This window comes from Salmo trutta, chromosome 30 (genome assembly GCF_901001165.1).
Source record: "Salmo trutta chromosome 30, fSalTru1.1, whole genome shotgun sequence".
In the NCBI taxonomy this organism is placed as follows: domain Eukaryota; kingdom Metazoa; phylum Chordata; class Actinopteri; order Salmoniformes; family Salmonidae; genus Salmo; species Salmo trutta.
Genome location: NC_042986.1, coordinates 41,430,765 through 41,446,792, shown reverse-complemented (window position 1 = coordinate 41,446,792; position 16,028 = coordinate 41,430,765). Strand labels below are relative to the sequence as shown.

General features: G+C 45.0%; 1 protein-coding gene across 5 annotated transcripts in view; it reads right to left on the bottom strand.

The window, feature by feature from the left end:
* Positions 1-16,028, bottom strand: part of LOC115168705 (arginine-glutamic acid dipeptide repeats protein) — a 361,211-nt gene that overhangs the window by 171,739 nt on the left and 173,444 nt on the right. For all 5 annotated transcript variants that reach the window (XM_029724206.1, XM_029724208.1, XM_029724209.1 and 2 more), the window contains exon 3: positions 12,312-12,382. In XM_029724206.1, coding sequence (XP_029580066.1) covers positions 12,312-12,382 — 71 coding nt within the window. The remainder of the gene's footprint in view (positions 1-12,311; positions 12,383-16,028) is intronic.

Below are 16,028 nucleotides of genomic sequence, written 5' to 3'. Positions count from 1 at the left end.
ACAGAGCGAGGACGAGGAGAGAGAAGAGAGTCACGAGAGACAGATAGAGACGAGAGAGAGTCAGAGAGCGAGAGAGAGAGAGACAGAGAGAGAGACAGAGAGAGAGACAGAGAGAGTCAGAGAGAGAGAGAAAGACAGAGGGAGAGAGAGAAAGACAGAGGGAGAGAGACAGAGAGAGAGAGAGTGAGGCAGCAGCAGTGTAATTTCCAGCTTGTCCAGAGTGTGACATGCCAATAAAAAAATAAAAAACGTGGAGATTTATAGTGGTGTCAGGTTCACACAGAGCGCGCTCTCTCTCTCTCTCTCTCTCTCTCTCTCTCTCTCTCTCTCTCTCTCTCAATTCAATTCGCTTTATTGGCATGACGTAACAATGTACATATTGCCAAAGCTTACTTTGGATATTTACAATATAAAAAATAAATAAAAATGAGAATCAAAAATTGTCAACGGGACAACAGTATCAACAATAACCAACGGTCAATATAACCATACATTCAACAATAACAATAATCATACAGTTGAGGACATGTGCAGGTTTATTGGTTCTGTCAGACACTGTCCCTCAACTTATGGCAGGCAGCAATGTAGTGCGCTGCCAACCCACAGCTCTCTGCGTCCTCCCCCAACAGGATGGGTAGCCTATCCTCATCAGAGAGGTCTTTAAACCTTGAATAAGGATTTCAAATTTGGGGAAATGACACTCTCTAATTGTTTTATATTTTTGACATTTTGTCAGGAAATGCAGCTCCGTCTCAGGTTCTGCTGTTGTGCAGTGGTTGCACAGCCTTTCCTCTACAGGGAGCCAGGTTTTCCTGTGTCTACCCTTCTCAATGGCAAGGCTGTGCTCACTGAGCCTGTACTTTGTCAAGGTTTTTCTAAGGTTTTGATCAGTAACCATGGTCAAATATTTAGCCATAGTGTACTGTCGATTTAGGGCCAGATAGCACTGCATTTTGCTTTGTGTTTGTGCTTGTGTTTCCCAATAAGCAATGTAGTTTTGTTTTGACTGTGTTGTAATTTGGTTTATTCTGATTGATTGGATGTTCTGGTCCTGAGGCTTCAGTGTGTTAGTAGAACAGGTTTGTGAACTCAGCCCCAGGACCAGCTGGATGAGGGGACTCTTTTCTTTGCTCAGCTCTTGGCATTGCAGGGCTTGGTAATGATATGAGAGGGGGTCACTGTATTTTAGATGTTTCCAAAACTTAATTGCTCTTTTTTGAGTTTTTATTATTAGTGGATATTGGCCTAATTCTGCCCTGCATGCATTGTTTGTAGTTTTCCTCTGGACACGTAGGAGAATCTTACAGAACTCTGCATGTAGGGTTTCAATGGGGTGTTTGTCCCATTTGATGAAATCTTGTTTTGCAAGTGGACCCCACACCTCGCTGCCATAAAGTGCAATTGGTTCAATGACATATTCAATTAGTTTTAGCCAAATTTTAATAGGTATTTCAATTTGAATTTGCTTTTTAATGGCGTAGAATGCCCTGCGTGCTTTCTCTCTCAGTTCATTCACTGCCTCATTAAGGTGTCCAGTTGAGCTTATTTTTAAACCTAAGTAATTGTAGTGTGTACAGTACTCTATATATTTTGTACCAATTGAGAACTTTGGTCTAATTCCCTGAGATCTGGATCTTCTCTGGAAAATCATTATTTTAGTCTTTTTGGGGTTTACTGCCAGGGCCCAGGTCTGGCAGTACTGCTCTAGCAGGTCCAGGCTCTGCTGTAGGCCAGGTGCTGTGGGTGACAGCAGGCATAGGTCATCTGCGAAGAGTAGGCATTTAACTTCTGAATTGTGGAGACTAACACCAGGGGCTGAGGATTTTTCTAGAATAGTGGCCAATTCGTTAATGTAAATATTGAAGAGTGCAGGGCTCAGATTGCAACCCTGACGAAGGCCCCGCCCCTGGTTTAAAGAATTCTGTCCTTTTCTTACCAATTTTAATGCTGCACGTATTGCCAGTATACATTGATTTAATTATGTCATATGTTTTACCCCCTACACCACTTTCAATAACTTTGTAGAACAGTCCTGTATGCCAAATAGAATCAAATGCTTTTTGGAAGTCGATAAAGCAAGTGTATATTTTGGTATTATTTTGGTGGACATGTTTATCTATCAGGGTGTGTAAGGTGTAAATATGATCAGTTGTGCGATGTTTTGGTATAAATCCAATTTGGCTTTTACTCAAGACATTGTGCTTATTAAGGAAGTTTAGAACTCTTACATTGATGATACTACAGAAAACCTTCCCCAGGTTACTGTTCACACAAATGCCTCTGTAATTGTTAGGGTCAAATTTGTCTCCATTCTTAAAGATTGGGGTTATGAGTCCTTGATTCCAGATGTCAGGGAAATAACCTACACTCAGGATCAAATTAAACAATTTTAATATAGCCAATTGAAATTTTGCACTAGTGAGTTTGAGCATTTCATTTAGGATGCCATCAGGTCCGCAGGCTTTTTTAAATTTGAGAGCCTGAAGTTTCTTATAGAGCTCCTGGTCAGTAATTGGGGAGTCCAATGGGTTTTGATTGTCCTTTATAGCTTTTTCTAGTCCATTCAACTTCTCATGGATTTGGCGTTGTTCTGCGTTTGTGTCAATTTGAACGGTGTTGTAGAGTGTTTTGAAATGGGTTGTCCATATGTCACCATTTTGTATTGCTAATTCCTCTTGTTTAGATTTTTTTAGTTTTTTCCAATTTTGCCAAAAGTTGTTTGTGTTTATGGACTCCTCAATTAGTGTCAGCTGCTTGCTGTTGTACTGTGCTTTTTTGGTTCTGAGTGTACGTTTATAGAGTTTTAAAGTCTCACAGTAATGAAGGCGTAATTCACCATTATTTGGGTCTCTGTGCTTTTGGTTGGATAGTGTTCTAAGTTTTTTCCTTATAATTTTACAATCTGCATCAAACCAGTTGTCATCTGTGATTTTTTTAGTTTTGTTTTTTATCAATTGTGCTTCTTTTGCCTGAATATATAGTTGATGTTTCGTACTGCTAGATTGATGCCTTCTTTACTGTGAGTGAATGTGGTATCCAGAAAGTTATCTAAGAGTGTTTGGATATTTTGGTTCCAGGTTGCTTTCTGATATTCTTTCTCTCTTTCTCTTTCTCTTTCTCTTTCTCTCTTTCTCTCTCTCTCTCTCTCTCTCTCTCTCTCTCTCTCTCTCTCTCTCTCTCTCTCTCTCTCTCTCTCTCTCTCTCTCTCTCTCTCTCTCTCTCTCTCTCTCTCTCTCTCTCTCTCTCTCTCTCTCTCTCTCTCTCTCTCTCTCTCTCTCTCTCTCTCTCTCTCTCTCACAACACATGGTGTAAATTAACTCTCTCCAAACCTCTCACAGAGGGAAGAGGGGAAAGTGGGAGGAGGGTCAGAGAGAGAGATGATGACATTGAAAGGATTGTTCTGAGGCTTGAGGAATGCGTTCAGCTTCTACCTCTAACAGCTTCTACCTCTAACAGTGTCTTACATTCCATAGGATGGCAACGCCACCAATCCACACGGCACGAGTGGGCATGAAAACGATGTAAACCACACGCCATGGCCGTCTCAGTCACCAGATCTCAACCCAACTGAACACTTATGGGAGATTCTGGAGCGGCGCCTGAGACAGCGTTTTCCACCCCCCCACCACCATCAACAAAACTCCAAATGATGGAATTTCTCATGGAATAATGTTGTCGCATCCCTCCAATAGAGTTCCAGACACTTCTAGAATCTATGTCGAGGTACATTGACTCTGTTCTGGCTCGTGGTGACCCAACGACCCTATTAATACTCTTCATGTTGGTGTTTCCTTTATTTTGGCAGTTACCTTTACAAGGAGCAGTCAGTCAGTCAGGAGGACTAATACTGTAAGTTACCTTTACAAGGAGCAGTCAGTCAGTCAGGAGGACTAATACTGTAAGTTGCCTTTACAAGGAGCAGTCAGTCAGTCAGTCAGTAGGACTAGTACTGTAAGTTACCTTTACAAGGAGCAGTCAGTCAGTCAGTCAGGAGGACTAATACTGTAAGTTAGCTTTACAAGGAGCAGTCAGTCAGTAGTAGGAGGACTAATACTGTAAGTTACCTTTACAAGGAGCAGTCAGTCAGGAGGACTAATACTGTAAGTTAGCTTTACAAGGAGCAGTCAGTCAGGAGGACTAATACTGTAAGTTACCTTTACAAGGAGCAGTCAGTCAGTCAGTCAGTCAGTAGGACTAATACTGTAAGTTACCTTTACAAGGAGCAGTCAGTCAGTCAGTCAGGAGGACTAATACTGTAAGTTACCTTTACAAGGAGCAGTCAGTCAGTCAGTCAGTAGGACTAATACTGTAAGTTACCTTTACAAGGAGCAGTCAGTCAGGAGGACTAATACTGTAGCCACGTAAAGGAGCGTAGCGGCTCCCTGGCCAATTGAAAGTAACGGTTCATTTATAGATCACTGCAATGCCCTTCAAATCTAAAGTTATTATCTATATAGTGTTATCATGTATTCTCATCTAAAGGTGAATACCTCTATATAGTTTTATCATGTATTCTCATCTAAAGGTGAATACCTCTATATAGTTTTATCATGTATTCTCATCTAAAGGTGAATACCTCTGTATAGTTTTATCATGTATTCTCATCTAAAGTTAATATCTCTGTATAGTTTTATCATGTATTCTCATCTAAAGTTAATATCTCTATATAGTTTTATCATGTATTCTCATCTAAAGGTGAATACCTCTGTATAACATTTTACTGCAGGGGGCTAAATCAGGGTCACACAGTGTTTTTTTGAAACCAAAGTATCCACCTCACACACATGGTTATGGGCTTAAAGAAAGAAGACATTTGGACCATGTCAGATATAGAGTTGAAATGTATTATATTATGAGTTTACATCCCAATATTACACATCACAGAAAACTGAAACTGAAATATAACAAAATGGTTTGACATAAACAGGATTTTCGGCATTAAATAAATAAATATGACATTATGAAAAATATGAATAACACATTCCATCCACGAGGCCATTTGGCTGCAGGAAATGGCTACCATAGTGGTCTACCATAGTGGTCTACCATAGTGTAGTTTGACTGGAAATGATCATTTACCGTGCTGATCTCACTTCCATGATAGGAAACACACACACACACACACACACACACACACACACACACACACACACACACACACACACACACACACACACCTCCTCTACTGTCTGGCGGCGTGCTAAAAAGATCTATGCCCCAATGCATGCTGGGACCGGATGGGAGTCGTGAGGCAGCATTTATTAATCACTGGGCAGCAGGCGGTACGTGGACACACATGTCCAACACGACTTCACACACAGGCCAGAGGATGGAGAGAGAGAGGGAGAGAGAGAGAGAGAGGGAGAGAGAGAGAAAGAGGGAGAGTGGGAGAGAAAGAGAGAGAGACAGAGAGCGACAGAGAAAGAGAGAGGGAAAGGGAGAGAAAGGGGGAGAGGGAGAGAAAGAGAGAGAGCGAGAGACAGAGAGCGACAGAAAGAGAGAGAGAGACAGAGGGAAAGGGAGAGAAAGGGGGAGAGACAGAGAGTGGGAGAGAGAGAGTGAGTGAGAGACGGAGAGGGGGAGAGACAGAGAGTGAGAGAAAGGGAGAGAAAGGGGGAGAGGGAGAGACAGAGAGTGAGTGAGAGAGAGAGACACAAACAGTCCAGCCTCCACCTGCTAATTTCCTCTTAGCTCAGGGTTTAGAACTGCTTGTGAACGTCACCGCCACATCATGAAAGCGACAGTTTATTGACCCTCTGTCGCCTCCCCCCCCATGTCCATCACTTCACGCCATTTTAGACTTCAGAGAACGCTCTCGCTCTGTCTCCGTCTGCCTGTCTCTCTACAAGGCCTATCTAGTATTTAAAAAGGCGAACGGGGGATAATGTCGGAGGAGTCTGAAGGGACCATGCTCTAGTTCATGGTCAGAGACAGTCTGGTAAAAACCAACCAAGTATCACATTGGTAAACACTGCTGGAAAGCCATGTTATCAAATGCTGGCTTCAGCTTTGCAGCTTCAGCCTTGCTGCACTAATTATCTGGGCACTGCTGCTGCTGCAGAATGATGATGGCATTTAAATGCCAAATGGCAGCAAGGGCGTGTATAATATCTTAGCTTTATGGCCTGTTGCTTTTAGCTGGGCTGGCTGGCTGGACTAATGGAGATTGCAGTGTGACAGACAGCTGCTGGGCTGGCTGGACTAATGGAGATTGCAGTGTGACAGACAGCTGCTGGGCTGGCTGGCTGGTTGGTTGGACTAATGGAGATTGCAGTGTGACAGGCTGGCTGGACTAATGGAGATTGCAGTGTGACAGGCAGCTGCTGGGCTGGCTGGCTGGTTGGACTAATGGAGATTGCAGTGTGACAGGCTGGCTGGACTAATGGAGATTGCAGTGTGTCAGACTGGCTGGACTAATGGAGATTGCAGTGTGACAGACAGCTGCTGGGCTGGCTGGACTAATGGAGATTGCAGTGTGACAGGCTGGCTGGACTAATGGAGATTGCAGTGTGACAGGCAGCTGCTGGGCTGGCTGGCTGGTTGGACTAATGGAGATTGCAGTGTGACAGGCTGGCTGGACTAATGGAGATTGCAGTGTGTCAGACTGGCTGGACTAATGGAGATTGCAGTGTGACAGACAGCTGCTGGGCTGGCTGGACTAATGGAGATTGCAGTGTGACAGGCTGGCTGGACTAATGGAGATTGCAGTGTGACAGACAGCTGCTGGGCTGGCTGGACTAATGGAGATTGCAGTGTGTCAGACAGCTGCTGGGCTGGCTGGACTAATGGAGATTGCAGTGTGTCAGACTGGTTGGACTAATGGAGATTGCAGTGTGACAGACAGCTGCTGGGCTGGCTGGACTAATGGATATTGCAGTGTGACAGGCTGGCTGGACTAATGGAGATTGCAGTGTGACAGACAGCTGCTGGGCTGGCTGGACTAATGGAGGTTGCAGTGTGACAGACAGCTGCTGGGCTGGCTGGACTAATGGAGATTGCAGTGTGACAGACAGCTGCTGGGCTGGCTGGACTAATGGAGGTTGCAGTGTGACAGACAGCTGCTGGGCTGGCTGGACTAATGGAGATTGCAGTGTGACAGACAGCTGCTGGGCTGGCTGGACTAATGGAGATTGCAGTGTGACAGGCTGGCTGGACTAATGGAGATTGCAGTGTGACAGACAGCTGCTGGGCTGGCTGACTGGCTGGCTGGACTAATGGAGATTGCAGTGTGTCAGACTGGTTGGACTAATGGAGATTGCAGTGTGACAGACAGCTGCTGGGCTGGCTGGACTAATGGAGGTTGCAGTGTGACAGACAGCTGCTGGGCTGGCTGGACTAATGGAGATTGCAGTGTGACAGACAGCTGCTGGGCTGGCTGGACTAATGGAGATTGCAGTGTGACAGACAGCTGCTGGGCTGGCTGGGACTAATGGAGATTGCAGTGTGACAGACAGCTGCTGGGCTGGCTGGACTAATGGAGATTGCAGTGTGACAGACAGCTGCTGGGCTGGCTGGACTAATGGAGATTGCAGTGTGACAGACAGCTGCTGGGCAGGCTGGACTAATGGAGATTGCAGTGTGACAGGCTGGCTGGACTAAGGGAGATTGCAGTGTGACAGACAGCTGCTGGGCTGGCTGGCTGGCTGGCTGGACTAATGGAGATTGCAGTGTGTCAGACTGGTTGGACTAATGGAGATTGCAGTGTGACAGACAGCTGCTGGGCTGGCTGGACTAATGGAGGTTGCAGTGTGACAGACAGCTGCTGAGCTGGCTGGACTAATTGAGATTGACACTGAGATTGACACTGGTTCCAGATAGAATGAGGTGAGAGAAGTGTACCGCTTGTACGGTGTCTCGGGTCTCTCTTCGCCTCGCCTCTCTCTTCGCCTCGCCTCGGGTCTCTCTTCGCCTCGCCTCGGGTCTCTCTTCGCCTCGGGTCTCTCTTCGCCTCGGGTCTCTCTTCGCTTCGCCTCGGGTCTCTCTTCGCCTCGCCTCTCTCTTCGCCTCGCCTCGGGTCTCTCTTCGCCTCGCCTCGGGTCTCTCTTCACCTCGCCTCGGGTCTCTCTTCGCCTCGCCTCGGGTCTCTCTTCGCCTCGCCTCGGGTCTCTCTTCGCTTCGCCTCGGGTCTCTCTTCGCCTCGCCTCTCTCTTCGCCTCGCCTCTCTCTTCGCCTCGCCTCGGGTCTCTCTTCGCCTCGCCTCGGGTCTCTCTTCGCCTCGCCTCGGGTCTCTCTTCGCCTCGCCTCTCTCTTCGCCTCGCCTCGGGTCTCTCTTCGCCTCGCCTCGGGTCTCTCTTCGCCTCGCCTCGGGTCTCTCTTCGCTTCGCCTCGGGTCTCTCTTCGCCTCGCCTCTCTCTTCGCCTCGCCTCTCTCTTCGCCTCGCCTCGGGTCTCTCTTCGCCTCGCCTCGGGTCTCTCTTCGCCTCGCCTCGGGTCTCTCTTCGCCTCGCCTCTCTCTTCGCCTCGCCTCGGGTCTCTCTTCGCCTCGCCTCGGGTCTCTCTTCGCTTCGCCTCGGGTCTCTCTTCGCCTCGCCTCTCTCTTTGCCTCGCCTCTCTCTTCGCCTCGCCTCTCTCTTCGCCTCGCCTCTCTCTTCGCCTCGCCTCGGGTCTCTCTTCGCCTCGCCTCTCTCTTCGCCTCGCCTCTCTCTTCGCCTCGCCTCGGGTCTCTCTTCGCCTCGCCTCGGGTCTCTCTTCGCCTCGCCTCGGGTCTCTCTTCGCCTCGGGTCTCTCTTCGCCTCGGGTCTCTCTTCGCCTCGCCTCGTCTTTAATCTCTGGTTCTGCATCCCCTCCTCATTAACACACAATGAGACTAAGTGGGTATGTGTTGCTCCACACATGCAGATGGCTGTTTGTTCATTAGCAAAGAGAGAGACAGAAAGAGACGAGGATGACAGGCTCGTGTTCTCTCCCCCCCTGGATGATTAGGCCTACTTCTGTTAGACCAGATGTTCGAACGGGTTCAAGTCTGGGCCCTGGCTGGGCTACTCAAGGACATTCAGAGACTTGTCCTGAAGTAAATCCTGCGTTGTCTTGGCTGTGTGTTTAGGGTGGTTGTCCTGTTGGACTGTGAACCTTCACCCCAGTCTGAGGTCCTGAGCGCTCTGGAGCAAGTTTTCGTCAAGGATCTCCCTGTATTTTGCTCCGTTCATCTTTTCCTCGATTCTGACTAGTCTCCCAGGCCCTGCCGCTGAAAAACATCCCCACAGCATGATGCTGGCATCACCATTCTTCACTGTAGGGATGGTGCCAGGTTTCCTCCAGATGTGACGCTTGGCATTCAGCCCAAATAGTTCAATCTTGGTTTCATCAGACCAGAGAATCTTGTTTCTTATGGTCTGAGAGTCCTTTAGGTACCTTTTGGTAAACTTCTCCCTTCTCCTCACCGATTGCTCAGTTTGGCCGGGCGGCCAGCTCTAGGAAGAGTCTTGGTGGTTCCAAACTTCTTCCATTTAAGAATGATGGAGGCCACTGTGTTCTTGGGGACCTTCAATGCTGCAGAAATGTTTTGGTACCCTTCCCCAGTTTTGCTAACCTCCTGTGCCTCGACACAATTCTGTCTCGGAGCTCTACGGACAATTCCTTCAACCTCATGGCTTGGTTTTTGGTTGGACATGAATTGTCAACTGTGGGACCTTATATAGACAGGCGTGTGCCTTTCCAAATCATGTCAGCATTTTTGAATTTACCACAGGTGGAGTTCAATCAAATTGTAGAAACTTCTCAAGTCTCATAGCCAAGGGTCTGAATACTTTTTTTAAAATATACATTTGCAAACATTTTTAAAAACCTGTTGGGTGTAGATTGATGAGGATTTTTTATTTATTTAATCAATTTTAGAATAAGGCTGTAACGTAAAGTGGAAAAAGGGAAGGGGTCTGAATACTTTCCAAATCCACTGTGTGTATCAGCACCATGACTTTTTATAGGCAGCCTGCTTCTCACACAGACACACACATTTTCTACACAACTGAGAAAGAAACATCAATCCAAATAAATAATTTACATTACACCATCACTATTCTACTTGACACGAAATTAACTCCAGGAGCTCTCCTGTCTGTTTCCTCTACGCCATTAAAGTCCAGTACCTACTGTGACATAAAAAAAAACACAACATCGGGCTAAAATACCAAATAAACTGAAATATATAATTAGAAGAAGAAGAAAAAAACCAGAGGAAAGTGTTAGACGCTAGAATCAACAGTATCAACAGTTCTTGTTGATATTGACAGGGTCAATTGTTCCCTGTTCAATTCAATATAAACTTCACACAATGAGAGATGGCATTCTCCGTCCACATGCATTAATTCCCATCTGCCATCCATATAACAGAGGAAAAAAGTGGCAATCTGCATATACACTGAGTATACCAAACATTAAGAACACCTTCCTGATATTGAGTTTAGAGGTCGACCGATTAATTAGGGCCGATTTCAAGTTTTCATAACAAATCGGTAATCGGCCTTTTTGGATGCCGATTATGGCCGATTACATTGCAATCCATGAGGAAACTGAGTGGCAGGCTGACCACCTGTTACGCGAGTGCAGCGTCAAAAGAACCTTGTGGCTGCAAGGAGCCAAGGTAAGTTGCTAGCTAGCATTAAACTTATCTTATAAAAAACAATCAATCTTCACATAATCACTAGTTAACTACACATGGTTGATGATATTACTAGTTTAACTAGCTTGTCCTGCGTTGCAAATAATCAATGCGGTGCCTGTTCATTTATCATCGAATCACAGCCTACTTCAACTTCACCAAACGGGTGATGATTTTACAAAAGCACATTCGTGAAAAAAGCACAATCGTACCTAAACATAAACATCAATGCCTTTCTTAAAATCAATACACAAGTATATTTTTTTTAAACCTGCATATTTAGTTAAAAGAAATTCATGTTAGCAGGCAATATTAACTAGGGAAATTGTCACTTCTCCTGCGTTCAGTACAAGCAGAGTCAGGGTATATGCAGCAGTTTGGCTCATTGCGAACTGTGTGAAGACCATTTCTTCCTAACAAAGACCGTAATTCATTTGCCAGAATATTATATAATTAAGACATAACATTGAAGGTTGTGTAATGTAACAGGAATATTTAGACTTATGGATGCCACCCGTTAGATAAAATAGGGAACGGTTCCGTATTTCACTGAAAGAATAAACGTGATAGTTTCCGGATTCTACCATATTAATGACCAAAGGCTCGTATTTCTGTGTGTTTATTATATTATAATTAAGTCTATGATTTGATATTTGATAGAGCAGTCTGACTGAGCGGTGGTAGGCAGCAGCAGGCTCGTAAGCATTTACTCAAACAGCACTTTACTGCGTTTGCCAGCAGCTCTTAGCAATGCTTGAAGCACAGTGCTGTTTATGACTTCAAGCCTATCAACTCCTGAGATTAGGCTGGCAATACTAAAGTACCTATTAGAACATCCAATAGTCAAAGGTATACGAAATATATACAAAAAAAGGAACTTAACCTTAGCTTTTTTTACTTTCTTCTCCAACACCGTGTTTTTGTATTATTTAAACCAAATTGAACATGTTTCAATATTTGAGACTAAATAGATTTTCTTTATGTATTATATTAAGTTAAAATAAAAGTGTTAATTGTTCATTCATTGCAACTGTCATTGTAATTGTCATTATTACAAATATATATATAAAAATTGGCCAATTAATCGGTAGCAGCTTTTTTGGTCCTCCAATAATCGATATCGGTGTTGAAAAATCATAATCGGTCGACCTCTAATTGAGTTTCATCCCCTTTTGCCCTCAGAACAGCCTCAATTCGTCGGGGCATAGACTCTACAAGGTGTCGAAAGCGTTTCACAGGGATGTTGGCCCATGTTGCCTCCAATGCTTCCCAGAGTTGTGTCAAGTTGGCTGGATGTCCTTTGTGTGGTGGACCATTGTTGATACATACAGGAAACTGTTGAGTGTGGAAAAACCCAGCAGCGGTGTAGTTCTTGACATACTCAAACCGGTGCGCCTGGCACCTACTACCATCTGAGTGTGTTTCATGCTTTAGGACACAAGAAGAACCCCGAGTGGTGCAGCGGTCTAAGGCACTGCATCTCAGTGCTAGAGGCGTCACTACAGTCACCCTGGTTTGATTCCAGGCTGTATCACAACCGGCCGTAATCGGGAGTCCCATAGCGCGGCGCACAATTGGCCCAGCGTCGTCCGGGTTAGTAGAGGGTTTGGCCTGGGTAGACCGTCATTGTAAATAAGAATTTGTTCTTAACTGACTTGCCTAGTTAAATAAAGGTTAAATAAAGGTTCACTATAAAGGAAAAGGCCAGTACTCACCAGTTTAAAATCCTGAATACTACATATGAAGTAGGGAGTGTTGGGCCTGCGGCTCTCCATATATACACAATCTGAAAAACAGAGAGAGAGAGAGAGACTGTTAGAGGATGATAGACAGATCGACAGGGAGAAAAACACACAGATAGGCAGGGAGGGCCGTGTTTGGAGGGAAACCCAGTGTTAGACTGCTGCAGCTCTGGCTGTTAGCTGCAGTCTCTGTGTATTATATGGGAGGTGTTAGCAGCAGTCTCTGTGTATTATATGGGAGGTGTTAGCTGCAGTCTCTGTGTATTATATGGGAGGTGTTAGCAGCAGTCTCTGTGTATTATATGGGAGGTGTTAGCAGCAGTCTCTGTGTATTATATGGGAGGTGTTAGCAGCAGTCTCTGTGTATTATATGGGAGGTGTTAGCAGCAGTCTCAGTGTATTATATGGGAGGTGTTAGCAGCAGTCTCAGTGTATTATATGGGAGGTGTTAGCAGCAGTCTCAGTGTATTATATGGGAGGTGTTAGCAGCAGTCTCTGTGTATTATATAGGAGGTGTTAGCAGCAGTCTCTGTGTATTATATAGGAGGTGTTAGCAGCAGTCTCTGTGTATTATATGGGAGGTGTTAGCAGCAGTCTCTGTGTATTACATGGGAGGTGTTAGCAGCAGTCTCTGTGTATTATATGGGAGGTGTTAGCAGCAGTCTCTGTGTATTATATGGGAGGTGTTAGCAGCAGTCTCAGTGTATTATATGGGAGGTGTTAGCAGCAGTCTCTGTGTATTATATGGGAGGTGTTAGCAGCAGTCTCTGTGTATTATATGGGAGGTGTTAGCAGCAGTCTCAGTGTATTATATGGGAGGTGTTAGCAGCAGTCTCAGTGTATTATATGGGAGGTGTTAGCAGCAGTCTCAGTGTATTATATGGGAGGTGTTAGCAGCAGTCTCTGTGTATTATATAGGAGGTGTTAGCAGCAGTCTCTGTGTATTATATAGGAGGTGTTAGCAGCAGTCTCTGTGTATTATATGGGAGGTGTTAGCAGCAGTCTCTGTGTATTACATGGGAGGTGTTAGCAGCAGTCTCTGTGTATTATATGGGAGGTGTTAGCAGCAGTCTCTGTGTATTATATGGGAGGTGTTAGCAGCAGTCTCAGTGTATTATATGGGAGGTGTTAGCAGCAGTCTCTGTGTATTATATGGGAGGTGTTAGCAGCAGTCTCTGTGTATTATATGGGAGGTGTTAGCAGTCTGAAAAGCTTCTTTCCTCCAGTCAGATTCAATTGGAATGTAATAGGATTAAGTCATTTTTTTGGGATGCAGGACAAGGGTCCCCTCCCAAATGGCACCCTATTCCCTACATAGTGCACTACTTTTGACCAGAGACCTATGGGACCCTATTCCCTACATAAGGCTCTGGTCAAAAGTAGCGCACTATGGGCCCTGCCTATATTAGTCCACTATAGAGGTCGACCGATTAATCGGAATGGCCGATTAATTAGGGCCGATTTCAAGTTTTCATAACGATCGGTAATCGGTATTTTTGGCCACCGATTTGCCGTTTTAATTTGTAATTTTTTTTTTATAAATATTTTTTAACCAGGAAAGTCAGTTTAGAACACATTCTTATTTTCAATGATGGCCTAGGAACGGTGGGTTAACTGCCTTGTTCAGGGGCAGAACGACAGATTTTTACCTTGTCAGCTCAGGGATTCAATCTTGCAACCTTACGGTTAACTAGTCCAACGCTCTAACCACCTGCTTTACATTGCACTCCACGAGGAGCCTGCCTGTTACGCGAATGCAGTAAGAAGCCAAGGTAAGTTGCTAGCTAGCATTAAACTTAACTTATAAAAAACAATCAATCAATCATAATCACTAGTTAAACTAGTAATATCATCAACCATGAGTAGTTATCTAGCCAGTCCTGCGTTGCATATAATCGATGCGGTGTGCATTCGCGAAAAAGGACTCTCGTCGCTCCAACTTGTACCTAACCATAAACATCAATGTCTTTCTTAAAATCAATACACAAGTATATATTTTTAAACCTGCATATTTTGTTAATATTGCCTGCTAACATGAATTTCTTTTAACTAGGGAAAATGTGTCACCTCTGCAACAGAGTCAGGGTATATACAGCAGTTTGGGCCGCCTGGCTCGTTGCGAACTGTGAAGACTATTTCTTCCTAACAAAGACAGCCGACTTCGCCAAACGGGGGATGATTTAACAAAAGCGCATTTGCGAAAAAAGCACAATCATTGCACGACTGTACCTAACCATGAACATCAATGCCTTTCTTAAAATCAATACACAGAAGTATATATTTTTAAACCTGCATATTTAGCTAAAAGAAATCCAGGTTAGCAGGCAATATTAACCAGGTGAAATTGTGTCACTTCTCTTCCGTTCAGTGCAAGCCGAGTCAGGGTATATGCAACAGTTTGGGCCGCCTGGCTCGTTGCGAACTAATTTGCCAGAACTTTACGTAATTATGACATAACATTGAAGGTTGTGTAATGTAACAGGAATATTTAGACTTAGGGATGCCACCCGTTAGATAAAATACGTAACGGTTCCGTATTTCACTGACAGGAAAAACGTTTTATTTTCGAGATGATAGTTTCCGGATTCGACCATATTAATGACCTAAGGCTCGTATTTCTGTGTGTTATTATATTATAATTAAGTCTATGATTTGATAGAGCAGTCTGACTGAGCGGTGGTAGGCAGCAGCAGGCTCGTAAGCATTCATTCAAAACAGCACTTTCGCTTTGCCAGCAGCTCTTCGCTGTGCTTCAAGCATTGCGCTGTTTATGACTTCAAGCCTGTCAACTCCCAAGATGAGGCTGGTGTAACCGATGTGAAATGGCTAGCTAGTTAGCGGGTGCGCGCTAATAGGAACCACCAGCTTTCATATGTTCTCATGTTCTGAGCAAGGAACTTAAACGTTAGCTTTCTTACATGGCACATAATGCACTTTTACTTTCTTCTCCAACACTTTGTTTTTGCATTATTTAAACCAAATTGAACATGTTTCCTTATTTATTTGAGGCTAAATTGATTGTATTGATGTATTATATTAAGTTAAAATAAGTGTTCATTCAGTATTGTTGTAATTGTCATTATTACAAATAAATAAATAAAAATCGGCCGATTAATCGGCACCGGCTTTTTTTGGTCCTCCAATAAATCGGTATCGGCGGTGAAAAATCATAATCGGTCAGGGTAGACCACCAGGGGGTCAGGCTGTAACACAGACCAGGGTAGACCACCAGGGGGTCAGGCTGTAACACAGACCAGGGTAGACCAGGGAAGACCAGGGTAGACCAGGGGGTCAGGCTGTAACACAGACCAGGGTAGACCACCAGGGGGTCAGGCTGTAACCAGACCAGGGTAGACCACCAGGGGGTCAGGCTGTAACCAGACCAGGGTAGACCACCAGGGGGTCAGGCTGTAACCAGACCAGGGTAGACCACCAGGGGGTCAGGCTGTAACACAGACCAGGGTAGACCACCAGGGGGTCAGGCTGTAACACAGTCCAGGGTAGACCACCAGGGGGTCAGGCTGTAACACAGACCAGGGTAGACCACCAGGGGATCAGGCTGTAACACAGACCAGGGTAGCCCACCAGGGGGTCAGGCTGTAACACAGACCAGGGTAGACCACCAGAGGATCAGGCTGTAACACAGACCAGGGTAGACCACCAGGGGGTCAGGCTGTAACACAGACCAGG